The 15186-nt window shown below is 41.8% G+C and overlaps 1 protein-coding gene across 3 annotated transcripts in view; it reads right to left on the reverse strand.

Annotated features, from left to right (window-relative positions):
* The window catches only part of HPSE (heparanase), a 45537-nt gene that overhangs the window by 1574 nt on the left and 28777 nt on the right, over nucleotides 1–15186 (reverse strand). The window contains exon 12 of one of the 3 annotated variants that reach the window (XM_075605562.1): nucleotides 13075–13207. The exons of the other annotated variants lie outside the window; for them this stretch is intronic. Coding sequence (XP_075461677.1) covers nucleotides 13186–13207 — 22 coding nt within the window. The 3' untranslated portion in view covers nucleotides 13075–13185. Of the gene's footprint in view, nucleotides 1–13074; nucleotides 13208–15186 lie in introns of those variants that run through there. 3 annotated transcript variants of the gene reach the window in all.

The raw sequence follows: 15186 nt of genomic DNA on the forward strand, positions 1-15186 counted from the left end.
CTATGTTAAGACTGTTGGAAGAAAATCTATAAAGAGTATATTTCAATGTATAGATTCAGAATAATTAAAACAACAAGCTAAGAATAAACAAGCTAAGGATTCTCCACACTAAGGGCCTCATGCAGTAAGCGTCGATTAAGTGAAATCGGCAAGTTTACCGATTAGTCATGTTAATGGCGATTTTTCCTCTCCGTATGCAGTAAGTGCCGAATACATTCAAAATCAACCCGAAAACAAATCCGCCCACTCTAACGATGATTATCCGATCACACACAGGTGTATCGGCGTGCGTGGCGGGGTGCTGATAGGTTGCCCAATCACAAATCTTGCTGAATCAGGCGAAACAAGCATGTATTGGATTGCGCGCCATATTTAAAGGCAACGTGTACTGCTAATCATTCTCTGTGTTGTTGGGAGTGAGAGAGAGAGAGAGACGCACAGAGCTGGCTGATTGAACATTTGCATATTGACGGAGAGACTTGTTGTGTATTGGGTGAGCTTTGTCCATTGTTGTTTTGTTTACATCTTTGTCTTGTTTTATATGTGGAAGTGTTTCGTGTGATTGGCTGTACATTAGTTGTCTGTTTTTTGTGAGTGCTGGAAGTATGCCCGCAAAGCGTGGGAAGAGTGATGCTGGTGGGAGTGGGAGTGCTACTCGTGCGAGTACGCGTCGGAGTGAACGTACTGTTCAGGGGAGTGATGTTGCTGGTGCACCGAGTGGTGTTGCTGGGAGTGGGAGTGCTGGTGCTGGGAGTGGGAGTGCTGTTGCTGGGAGTGGGAGTGCTGTTGCTGGGAGTGCTGTTGCTGTGAGTGGGAGTGCTGTTGCTGTGAGTGGGAGTGTTGTTGCTGGGAGTGGGAGTGCTGTTGCTGGGAGTGGGAGTGCTGGTGCTAGGAGTGGGAGTGCTGGTGCTAGGAGTGGGAGTGCTGGTGCTAGGAGTGGGAGTGCTGGTGCTGTGAGTGCTGCTGGTGGCGCAGTTGCTGATGGGGTGGATGGTGGTGGCGTGCTTGCTGGTGGGCAGCTTTTGGAGGCTCTTCCATTGGAAGAAGGAGAGTCCAGTCAGCACCAGCCAAGCTCTGACCCTAAACCTGCTCGGAAGAAACGTGTGGAGAAGCCACGTAATCCTCGCTTCAATGACCAGGAAAATACAGCTCTTGTCACTGGCATTCTGGAGCACTATGACAGTATATATGGACATTTACTAGGTAAGTGTACCTTTACATTTATTATTCAAATACATGTGATCCTAGGTCATCTGAGTTTTGTTCATATGCAAATATGGGTTCAGAATATCTCTCTATGTTAATTAGTCTGGAAACACAGCTTTTTATCATGCCTTACAAGGACAACTAAACACAGGCGGTCAATTTGCCATAACTGCATACAATATGAATGCAACCTTGCTTACATGTATAGGTTTAGTAGTGAATGCTCATGTGCTTCACATATTACACATAAAATAGCATGTTTGCTATCTCTTGGAACAGCTAGCAGTGTAGGAAACTGGTGCTTCTATTATTATTCATTTACCTCATATATTTTATATGTTTTTCAAGGGCGGACAAGTTCAGCAAGCAGAAAAGAAATGTGGGACACAATAGTCATTGGTGTCAATGCGTGTGGGAATCATGTGAGGGACAAGCGGAATTGTCACAAGAGATTTGATGATATTAGGTCCAAATTGAAAAAGAAAATACAACACCAACGCGTGCATGCTACTGGCACTGGAGGTGGCCCGACACCACAACGTCTCATATTAAGTCCATTGGAGGAGCTGCTTCGGGCAAAATTACTTCCCGTCGTCGTGGAAGGCTTACCTGGTGACCGTGATATAGGAATTTATCCCTCACAATTTCCACCAGGTGAGAAATATTACTGTACTAGGCGTGTCGTTGCTTACAGTTATTTTGCATATTTACACTGCTTTTTATACTGTCTTCACAATATAAGCATACCTGCATCTATATATGTATATGTCTGATTCTGTATATATATATATCTCAAAATAGACATATATGTTGTAGTCCTACTAAAAGCAGTAACTAATATAGCACGTGCCATTGTGTGCTCATTTACATGTGAATTCCCAAAATGCATTGCTGCAGTGGAAGCAATTGATGGTGGGCGAAGATGGGGAACAACAGGGTAGTACACATGTGTAACACATGTTAATCAGAAATTATTACTAGCTACAGGTACAGAACATAAATATGTAGAATATTATTGTGTATTTTATTTAATTTACTCCGACAAACATGACATTACTGCCTATTTTAAGCATGCATGAAATATATTGCATGCAACGGCCTACAAACATCACTTGCACTAACACATCTATAGTTGTTTATGAAAAGGTCCATTTTTGCTTTAAGTCATATACAGACAGCATAATGAGGCACACGTATCATATTTTATGTCATTGTTTTCATAACTTAAAAACTGCACACGACTATTTAGCTCATCTACCATTGTGTTAAAGCAGCTGCAATTAATATCTCATCACAGCATACACTTCAACAGAGGGGGTGGGGTTCAGCACACACACTAATTACAGCCTCATTTTAGGGTCAACTTAGTTCACACCATTTTCACCTGTTTCAAGTAATTGAAAGGTGTGGCTGATTAGGCTTTTTGGGGAAGGGAATACCGTTCTTACAACCTGACTAGCACAACTGAAGTTAATCACACTCATTTGAAAGCTTCACTTTAGCTACTAAATGCCCCAACAACTCATTACTTATCAAAGCGTACGTCACACATTAGTTCACTCATATCTATAGTTGAACTACTACTATCAACGACACATTATCACACACTGCATGTGTTGTCTTGTTGAGTCACAGCCACATTCAGGTGTGCCACATCTTATATTAATGTACCACACATATCCTCTACCAAAAACAACACTTTTTGCAATATGACCACCTTCATGATAACCATTGTGAATGGTCATCTCATGATAGTTATGTACATTATGATACTGATATCACTACACAACATATGATTTTTATGTTCAAATTTTATCTATTTATCCTCACGCATTACTGCAGAAACATAGTATGTTTTATGTTAGGGAACTCAAAAGTTCTAAGTACACAGGCATGTACATTGTTATTACAACTATTTATGTTCACTTTCACACACACATTTTGGGTTAAGGAAATGATGCTGTTACGTACTCATAAATACAGAACATACAATAACTGTTTGTTCAATATTTACACATGTAAATGTAAAACTTATGTTATTGTTATATATAGTTGCCCCTGAAGGACATGTGTCACCTGAGAGGGAACAAGTGTCTTCACCTGGGTCAGCCAGCTCAACACACCTAGAAGGTGAGTGTATCAGTTGGTGGCCATATAATATGTGCTCTTCTATATGTTATGTTGTCATGTTCATTAATTGTTTTGCACATGTTCTTTAAATACGATTACTTAGTGTATGTGAAAATGAAGTGTAAGGCAACATGTATTGTGTTAGTGATGTTAACTATCATGTAGGAGTTGTGAGTTTACAGCAAGTTTTCATTCACTCATATTTCATACTGAGTCCAAACATTATTCTTAAGTCAAGGTAGTTTTTAATGTGAGGTTATAAAACGTATGGAAACATGTTAGTTGTTTCTTTTGACACAGTAGAATTACATAGTAACACAGCAGAGATTAACATGCCATTTAATAATGTGTACATTTATTTGTAGAACATGATGAAGAGGATTATGATGATGATGATGACGATGATGATGATGCCGCCGCCGCCGCCATAGACACACAAATACAAGCAAGTGACCATGAAGAGGTTCCAATTGAAACTGTTTTACCGCCAAAACGTCCAGCAAATACCACATATGATGCAATTGTAGCTTCTGAGGGAAAAATTGTGGAAGCAGAAAATCGTCGCCATTCTGACCTGATGACAGTGCTGGAAAGGATGATTGCACTGCAGGAAGAAACAGTTTCACAATTGGCACATCTCCACAGAGTCTTCATTGAAGTGCCTAAACAGTTGCAAAAAATCAACACCTCATTCGAAGCATTAGTTGTTCAGCAAACACAAGCTAATTACTGGAGAATGACTAATGTACCACAATTCAACACCTCACAGGCAGGATCTGTTCATGCAGGTCAGTTTTCACCACATTCATCTGATATTCATTCACCAGGCCCAAATGTTACCGGTCAAGTAGCAGACATTGCTGTGCAGGTTCCTGATCACATCCTACCGCTGCCATCTGTACAAATTCAGCAGCAGACACCTACAAAGGAGGCGACAAAAACAAAACAAGACACACATGAAACAGACCAACCATCACTTGTGCAGTGTCTACCAACTTGCTCACATGTGTCAGTGGGCACAAGCGCTGTCCGTGAACAGTCACTACCCAAAAGCCCTGTAGGTGAGTCACTGCCCAAAAGCCCTGTAGGTGAATCGCTGCCCAAAAGCCCTGTAGGTGAATCGCTGCCCAAAAGCCCTGTAGGTGAATCACTGCCCAAAAGCCCTGTAGGTGAGTCACTGGCCACAAGCCCTGTAGGTGAACAGTCACTACCCAAAAGCCCTGTAGGTGAGTCACTGCCCAAAAGCCCTGTAGGTGAATCACTGCCCAAAAGCCCTGTAGGTGAGTCACTGGCCACAAGCCCTGCCCGTGAAGTGCCAGAGGCCACTCAAAGTGGCTCTGTTGTGCCTAAAGTTGGTGGCAAAAGAAAAAGGAAAATTCAAGAGACAACAAGCAGGCCTGTTACTCGCTCGCAAAAGGAACAAAAAAAATAAATGTTATAATTCACAAAATATGTCTTTGGCCTTGTTTTGTTGACTTCAGATTATCTAATTACTATTGTATGTATGCTGAAGACTGTGTTGTTTCCAAACTTTCAAGTATGTTCTTGTACACGTGAAGTTTTGGAAATGTTAACACTCCTAATTAATGAATAGTGTTATAAATATTTATGTTTTAATCGTCTGTTCAGTAATGGTCCACCAGGAGCCAGTTGCTAAGTTTAGAGAAGCTGCCATTGACTTTGCAGCAAAACATTGCATTTGGGTGTGTTAATTGATGTAATCATTGCATGTGCATATTATTTTCATGCAATTATAAAAGCACCTATTTAACTGCAAACATCTTTCTTGTACGTGTACAGCAGGATTTTGTGTTAAATATTACTTACCTTTGGTGGCCATTGTAATGTTGTCCTTTAATCATTTATGTGTTCTTGTTTCAAGAACATCTCTGAATTGATACTAATATATATGTAGTATGTATTGATATATGCACACACACACACACAGACACACACTGTGTGTGTGTGTGTGTGTGTGTGTATATATAGTACTATCTAAACTGGTATAGATGTATTTACAAAAAACATACACTTCATGCTTCCTTGTGAAAACACACTATTTTAATAATACAGGCCTAATGTTTGACAACTATACTAAGTGTGAGCCTCTAACATTATTGGGTGCAAACAAATGTTTATTACTTAATTCACTCATGTTTATCACCATTTAAATAGGTTTCATACAAGGCCTACTTACTGCCATCAATATGTTGTGTGTACTCCTGCAATATATATAAAAAAAAGATACATTATATATATACAGCTAAACCCCGTTATAACGCGCCTCGTTATACCGCGATTCGGTTATAACGCGGTTTTCCCGTGGCTCCCGTTTTTTTTTTTTTAAAAAAAAAAAAAATTTAAAAAAAAAATTTTTTTTACATTTTTTTTTTGCACACTGCACACACTGCACACACTCACTGCACACACACTGCTCATTGCTCACACTGCCACACTGCACACACACTGCACACTGCACACACACTGCTCATTGCTCACACTGACACACTGCACACACACTGCACACTGCACACACACTGCACACTGCACACACACTGCTCATTGCTCACACTGCACACACTGACACACTGCACACACACTGCACACACACTGCACACACACTGCACACACACTGCACACTGCACACACACACTGCACACACACTGCACATTGCTCACACTGACACACTGCACACACTGCACTGCACACTGCACACTGCACACACACTGCTCATTGCTCACACTGCACACACTGACACACTGCACACACACTGCACACACACTGCACACTGCTCATTGCTCACACTGCACACACTGACACACTGCACACACACTGCACACTGCACACACACTGCTCATTGCTCACACTGCACACACTAAACACACACTGCACACACACTGCACACACACTGCACACTGCACACACACACTGCACATTGCTCACACTGACACACTGCACACACTGCACTGCACACTGCACACTGCACACACACTGCACACTGCACACACACTGCTCATTGCTCACACTGCACACACTGACACACTGCACACTGCACACACACTGCTCATTGCTCACACTGCACACACTGACACACTGCACACACACTGCACACACACTGCTCATTGGACACACTGCACACACACTGCACACACACTGCACACTGCTCATTGCTCACACTGCACACACTGACACACTGCACACACACTGCACACTGCACACACACTGCTCATTGCTCACACTGCACACACTAAACACACACTGCACACACACTGCACACACACTGCACACTGCACACACACACTGCACATTGCTCACACTGACACACTGCACACACTGCACTGCACACTGCACACTGCACACACACTGCACACACACTGCACACTGCTCATTGCTCACACTGCACACACTGACACACTGCACACTGCACACACACTGCTCATTGCTCACACTGCACACACTGACACACTGCACACACACTGCACACACACTGCTCATTGGACACACTGCACACACACTGCACACTGCACACACACTGCTCATTGGACACACTGCACACACACTGCACACACACTGCACACACACTGCTCATTGCTGACACTGCACACACACTGCTCATTGCTGACACTGCACACACTGACACACTGCACACACACTGCACACTGCACACACACTTACAGACACTCACACACACTCACACACACTTACACACACTTAGACACTCACAGACACTCACACACACTCACACACACTCACACACACTTACAGACACTCACACACACTCACACACACTTACAGACACTCACACACACTCACACACACTTACAGACACTCACACACACTTACACACACTCACAGACACTCACACACACTCACACACACTTACAGACACTCACACACACTCACACACACTTACACACACTTAGACACTCACACACACTTACAGACACTTACAGACACTCACACACACTCACACACACTTACAGACACTCACACACACTCACACACACTCACAGACACTCACACACACTCACAGACACTCACAGACACTCACAGACACTCACACACACTTACACACACTTACACACACACTCAGACACTTACACACACTCACAGACACTTACACACACTCACACCCACATACACACACCCATATACACACACACACTTTCTCTCCCATATATACATACACACACACTCTCTCTCACTCTACACAGACGGGGGGTGGGGTCGGAGCAGAAGAAAGGCCGCGACCAGCACCACCACCCGCTCCCCCCCCTCCTCCCGTGCAGGCAGCGGGAGCACCGGGGACAGCGGTGGGGAGAAGAAACCCCCCGCTACCACCTCCATGCAGGCAGCGGGATCTGAGGTAAGCGGCGACCTGAGGGACATCCCCGCTCCCATCTCATGCCCCGCGGCCTGTCCCGCGGTGACAGGGGGAAGCGGGGACAGGAGGGACATCCCCGCTCCCATCTCCTGCCCCGCGGCCTGTCCCGCGGTGACAGGGGGAAGCGGGGACAGGAGGGACATCCCCGCTCCCATCTCCTGCCCCGCGGCCTGTCCCGCGGTGACAGGGGGAAGCGGGGACAGGAGGGACATCCCCGCTCCCATCTCCTGCCCCGTGGGCTGTCCCGCGGTGACAGGGGGAAGCAGGGAGCGGAGGGACATGCCCGCTCCCATCTCCTGTCCCGCGGGATGAATATGCGCTAAAGCGCGGCGGCCATTTTTTTTCTCGCGACCCCGTTAGTAACGCGGTGGTCTCGGGGTGGACCCCGAGACCCGCGTTATAACAGGGTTTAGCTGTATATATATATATATACATATACATATATACACACACACACACACACTATACATATAGTACAATATACACTTTATATATATATATATATATTTTTATGAGAGAGATATATTTATATATATATAGATACACACGTATTTAAACTCATGCAGACAGGTAGTTAACCAGAATTTCAAATACACACAGAAATGTATGTGGGAAAAAAACATTTCATTTTGCAGGTGTGTGTATTTACTGATATGGCTGTCTAAGCACTATTTTCACACAGTGCTCTTTGTTATTTTTCTAGAAAACTCAATGTTACTGAAATAAGTGTAGGAATGTTTTCACAAACGAGATAAAAAAATGATACATGTTTTTCCCACATTCGCCTATCACTAACCACAAAACTTAAACCAATTAAAAGGACACATCCAATTGGCGTTTGAAATAAGGAGTAAAAGTAGTTACTTTTGTTGACCTTGAAAACAAAACACAGGAATTTGTTAGCCATTGAGCAGAATCATTTTGATGAGCAAAGAAGACAGAACTGCACACATCTTTTGTGCTACTCTGACATGGCTGATGAATTCGTTAACAATATGAATCCCCTCTTAGGTTATAAGTACATGGTTTCAGAAGCAATTTTAAACAGTCGCGGACACAAAGCAAGCACACGCCAAATCTATGATTTGATTCGAGCTAAATATCCTTATTACCAAGACCGTAGGCATGCGCGGAATTTTAATTCCTCAATAAGATTCACTTTATCAACTAATGACTTTTTTGAACGTGTGCAGGATAAGCTAGAACACACCTATGGTTTCTGGAAGATTGCAAAGGAAAAGCATTTTACCCTGAAAGAGGGCACATATATTGTTGTGAAAGGCATATTTATTCCTAATGCCAATAGCAATGGATCCGCTACTACTGTTCCGTGTGAATCGATACCTGCTGCAATATCTGCACCCTCCATTCCTGAAACCCACATTGTACAACAACAAAAGTACTATGATTATGTACCAAGCCTTTCAGCTGAAAATGCATTGGAATGGGAACCAGAAGAAATGAACCTACCTCCCGACCAATTGTTTGAAGAAAGCAGTGGCGATTCCTATGAGCGCTTCATGGAGGAGATGTGTGTCATACTGGATTCAGCGGGTGGGTCAAGCGTGGATGAAAATGCCTTGCATTTCTGGAGCGACCAGTTGCAGCCAGACGAACAGTTAATTCTAGAAGAATGGTAAATATAACAACCGTTATGCGTTGACTGTGCGTTTAAATGTTTTTTTTTTTTTTTTTTTTTTAACCACCATTTTCCCTTTCAATGCGTGGATACAGCGTAACATTGCAGACTGCATAACATGTAGCGATCACAAAGAAATTGTTGCCGAATACAATATAGTATAACCTGAAAGAGTAGTACACATTGCTGACGGAATAAATATACGTACTTTCCTATCCCTTTAACCATATTAGCAACATTTTAACATAACTCTAACACATACCTGTTTTGTTATCATGCAACATTTAAAAGCGGGTCCACCACGTATGACGTGGGACCCTTGTCATGGCCCAAGGCGTCCTTAAAAAGGATTACGGATGTAAGTCCCGCCCCCAAGCGACGTGCGCGCCTCAAAGCCTATTGGCTGTCATGTTTTGTTATAGTAACGGTAACTGCAGTGTGTCATGTGTGCGGCTCAGTGTTTGTAGGCGTCAACTGGGCGTTAGCTGAATGTTAATTGAGTGGGAGGAGTGTTAGCGTGCGTTTCACGCTGGTTTAACATGACGTCACACGTATTGCATTTGCGCATTGTGTTATCGGCCGTCCTTTCTGTCCAAACACGTCTGTTTAAAAAGAATACAGATGTACTCGTTTAGAACGAATGTAGTTTCGTATTCATTGTATTTGAAATAAAGATTTTATGTTTAATGGTATTTTCAAGATGTATTGAACGCACAACGTACGCTTTGTTTTGCGCATGCGCTAACAGTTAGTGCAGCCAAGCGTGAAGTGCGTGCGCACACTAAGATGTGCGCGCACATTTTTCAGTATACAGGCAACGTTCACATCATATACATAGTTATGCCTGCTACAAATTTAAAGAAACATTACATACTGATGTACACTTGTACTTCTAACATATAAGTGAGTGACGTGTGTATGTACACAATCATATAGAGCTGTGTAATGCGTTGTCACGGATACATATATAGTAAGGTGCCATATTTGACCATCATGTGTTTGCTGTATTTCAGAGATGTCGGGGAAGATACAATCGGATCAATGTATGATTTCAGAAGAGTCTACCTTTATATGAGATGATTGTGAGGAAGAGCCACCGACTACTATACTACATATGGAACTAATTTTATATTGCTTGCAGCGCTTATTAACAAACAATTAAAAATGTGATACCCTTATGCCTATATTGCATAAGTACTTAATTAACATAATGATGTTGCAAAATAGTGCCTCATGAATTTTTATTGAGTGTTCTTTAATGACTACTATCATTTTATGGCATGGTGTGTTTTATATATAACAACCATTCCCACTCTGCTAACACATTTGTGAATTCTATTGTGTAATGGAACGTATGACTGTCGAAACTATGTAACAATAATAATAATAATAATAATTATAATATGAGCATGTTCATGTATAGCGCTGCTAGTTGTACACAGCGCTTTACAGACACATTTTTCAGGCTGAGGTCCCTGGCCCGTGGAACTTACAATTTATTTTTTGCCGCCTGAGGCACAGGGAGATAAAGTGACTTGCCCAAGGTCACAAGGAGCCGACACCGGGAATTGAACCAGACTCCCCTGCTTCAAAATCTCAGTGCCAGTGTGTGTCTTTACTCACTGAGCCACTCCTTCTCCCAATGTAAAGGACACTTACAACCAACTAGCCATTTCTTGTTAAAAATCTCTTGTTACATGGGTATGTTGATAAAATGGTTTGGGACTGTAGCAAATAATGTTATTGGCCAGATGTTGTGGTCCCCTACAATGCATGATGTTCTGATTATGACATCAACATCATGTAATGAAGTACGTTTCTGTGTATATTTCATTAACCTAACTAACTATAGTTTACTGTGTTTATTAAACGTTATAAAAATACATAGTATAGTCAATATGATGATATAAGCTACCATAATAAAGCTGGTGTTATCATTTGTCGGTGTTATACATGGATCCTACACGAATTGATACAGACACAAACAGTTGTCTTACAAAGTGTGTCTATGCTAATGTGCACGTGATTGACGTTACAATTGTGACAATACTTGATAATTATCATCATGATAATGATGAAGTGACGTGATTTATATTGCAAAAATATTACCAACATTGTCATATTGGTAAATTATAAATGCTAAATGACAGTAACATTAGTGACAAATTTGTCTTCTCTGTTAACAGTTTAACACTTGGTACATGTAGGACACATCCACACACGTGTGACTTATACATACACATGTCACAAATGTAAATTAATGTTGACTATTAATTCTTAGCATTAAAAAACACCTACATTGCTAAATATAAGATGTAGTACGCATTGTTGTGATTACAGGCATTCATGCATGGAGTGTTATGATCAGTCAATTTCATCCGTCATGAATGAGCTCCCGTAAGTAAACAAATAAGTACAGTTATCCCCTTGTCTCCAAACACCTCTATATTACATTAATGGAATTTATAAGGAAACATACATAAAATGTGATGAAATGTGAGTAATCATTTTCTAATACAATGCACATGAAAGCTCAAGAGTAGCTAAATGCATATACATGATACAGAAAGTACATGTATGTTACATTTGTGTTAAAAGCAATATGTTGGGTTTTTACTTCAAATAATTATAGGAAGATTGAGGTAGGCACATCTTATGAAAGATGTCAGCAAATATACATACCATGATCAGTCATACTGGAGATATACCTATAATGCAAAGGAACAATATATAAATTGCAAACATTGACATGCCATCTTCAGTACCGTAAACAACACAGCAAAGTGTGTATTTGGTGTTAAATGTGCAACACCATGTATATTTCATGACATTCAAAATGTAAATCAGGCTGGTGTACACATCATATGGATGTACATGTTACACTGCACCAATAACATTGTATGTAAGCATACTAGAAGCATGAATGAGTATGGGCATAATATGTGTATTGTGTTAGCATAAGGAACAACACAATGCTAAAATATTAGTGCTTTGTTACCCCAGTTGTATTCACATACACACAACTAAAGTACAATTGAAGAGGGATTATATAACCTGTGCAACAATAACATACCGGTGCCACATCCCTTTGTGCACACAGCAGAGAGAAGAAAGGTGTGCAACCCATATTCATCTGTGTCCTACCAGAAGGGTATATAAAAAAACATTATTGTTAAGATAACATAATGTAAGTATAAAAGTAGAACTTGGCACATATATGTTTTTACTTACAAGAAAAAAATGAATTGATGAGATTCTGGCGTGTCTGGCCACCACTGGCTGTTTGTTCATTTTCAGCAGCTACATGGGTGGGATGCTCGTCTACCACAGGCTCAGCTAGGTCTGACTGTACATTGTGCCTCAGTGCAACATTGTGCAAAATGCAACAGGCAAGGATAATATCAGACACTTTTTGAGGCTTGTATAGAAGAGCCCCACCAGTTCTGTCCAGACACCTAAATCTGGTCTTGAGTAGGCCAAATGTCCTCTCTATAACAGATCTTGTAGATATATGGGCTGCATTGTACCTGTCCTCTGCTTCAGTTTGAGGGTTTAGCACCGGAGTCAAGAGCCACGGCCTAATTCCGTATCCTGAGTCACCTATAATGAATGGAGCACACATAAGCTGACATTAGTGATCAAATTGTACAATGCCAACATACCTAAATAAAAATGTGTTTTGTGTTATAACATGTAAATGTGTACTCACCCAGCAGCCAACCATGTTCAAAATGTCCCTCTTCGAACGCATGGAAGACTGAAGAGTTCCTCAGGATGGAGGAATCGTGACTGGAACCAGGGAATTTGGGTACCACATGCATTATCCTCATCGTCGCATCACATACCACCTGTACATTGAGTGAATGGTAGTGCTTACGATTGCGGTACACATGCTCACTCTGACTAGGTGCAATCAAAGCAACATGTGTGCAATCGATTGCACCCAGCACACATGGTATCCCTGCTATATTATAAAAGCCAGTCCTGACTTCCAGCCACTCTGTCGCCTCTGTAGGAAAATGAATATAATTCCTAGCGCGTCTATTGAGTGCATAGAGAAACTGGGTCAAGGCCCGCGAGAATGTAGATTGCGAGACCCCGCCCACTATGCCCACAGTTGTCTGGTATGACGCGGAAGCAAGATAATGTAATGAGCACAGCATTTTAACAAGCCCAGGGACTGCACGACCTCTGGCTGTGAAAAAATCTAAATCTCCCCTTATCTCCTGATAAAGAGCTAAGATTGCTGCTGAACTCAAACGATAGTGACTTACAATCTCCTCCTCACTCATCCCATCTAACAGGGTTCTCTCCCTGTACAGACGCGGACGAGGCACAACTTGTCTCCTCTGTCTTCTCCTCTGATCTCCTGTCCCTCTACCTGTCCCTCGGCCTGTCCCTGTCGTATCCGCGTGACTGTCCCTGTCACTGTCCCTCGGTGTGTCCCTCCCTTGCCCTATATGATTCTCTTCATCATCAAGCATGTCATAGAAAAGAATGTTCCTCCGTCTCCTAAACAATCTCAACATTTTGAAATGAGTAGCTGTGAATGATCAGGTAATGGGCGTCCTTTAAATAGGTATGTGATGATGTCAGGTGACATAGTAAAATGCAAGGTGTTACATTAACATAATAAAGTACTTCTGTGGCAAGCTGTGTGCAGTTCTTGTTATAAGTATTTGTTGTGTGTATTCTGCAGGGAATGATGATATTTGCCAATGATGTGACGTGAAGCTTTGTAGAAACATTGCTTGCAAATAAATAGTTGCATGTGCAATGCATGTAAAACTTCTGAACGCAACAGTCAGTCATGTAATTAGACAAAAAGGCTGAGATTGACGTGGGAAAAGTTTTGTGTAACATGTGTAATTAGCCATGTTATTGTGACATGTTGACAACAATGAATAGTCGTGTGCATATGCATGCATTTCTGTAAGGAGGATAGTTGCTAGAGAATGAGTTTACAAGGTGTCCCAATGATGAATTACTGTACATGTGTGTATAAGTTAGGTTGAAGTGCTTGTAATGCAACGGTTACAATGTAAACATGCAATGTGATTGATCGTCCAATAAGTGACGTCATGAAAATAGGGAGGACCAAACGTAGATGTAAACATGAGAATTTAGATGTACATGTACGTTTAAAGATGCGTGAAACATTACAAGCATTGTGTAATGTAAAGGAACATGAATATACTGTGTATGTGTGACATGTGTGACATGTGTAACATCATGTAAATAATTGTCGCTCAGTTCAATAAAATGTGTGATATGATGTGAGGTTCTCCTTTAAGAGTTGAGTATAGTATTTTCCCTTGGCACATCATCACATGATGAGTAATGTGACCCGCAAATGCTGCAAACATGTAAAAGTATAATGTTATGCAAATAATACACGTCAGCTGTGACACAATGCAGGGAATGCCCCCACACTGTAATGCAAATGACGTTTGTATTGTGAGCAATGAAACGTAAACAGTACTATACTGTTATACGTCCCCGCTCCATTGACTCCATTGATGTACAGAAGTTTTTTTTTTCTAAGTGCCGTTGCGGCAGCCTTAGCGATCGTTCTCCCCTCCAAACTGCCAACTTTAGTTGGCGGGAGAAATTGGCCATAACATCTCAATTTCGTAGTGCCGATCAGGCCCGATAAGCTGTTTTTTTTTGTTGAATCCAGCCGATTTAAAAAAGTGGCGATCAGTGGCGAAAACAGGCTTATCGGCAGGCGAATGGCCATAACAAAATAATCGGCTCCGAAACCTGGCGAAATCAAGCACTTATCGGCGCTTACTGAATCTCAAACCCAATTTTGCCTATAAAATGG

The sequence above is a fragment of the Ascaphus truei genome, chromosome 1, assembly GCF_040206685.1.
Source record: "Ascaphus truei isolate aAscTru1 chromosome 1, aAscTru1.hap1, whole genome shotgun sequence".
NCBI lineage: Eukaryota > Metazoa > Chordata > Amphibia > Anura > Ascaphidae > Ascaphus > Ascaphus truei.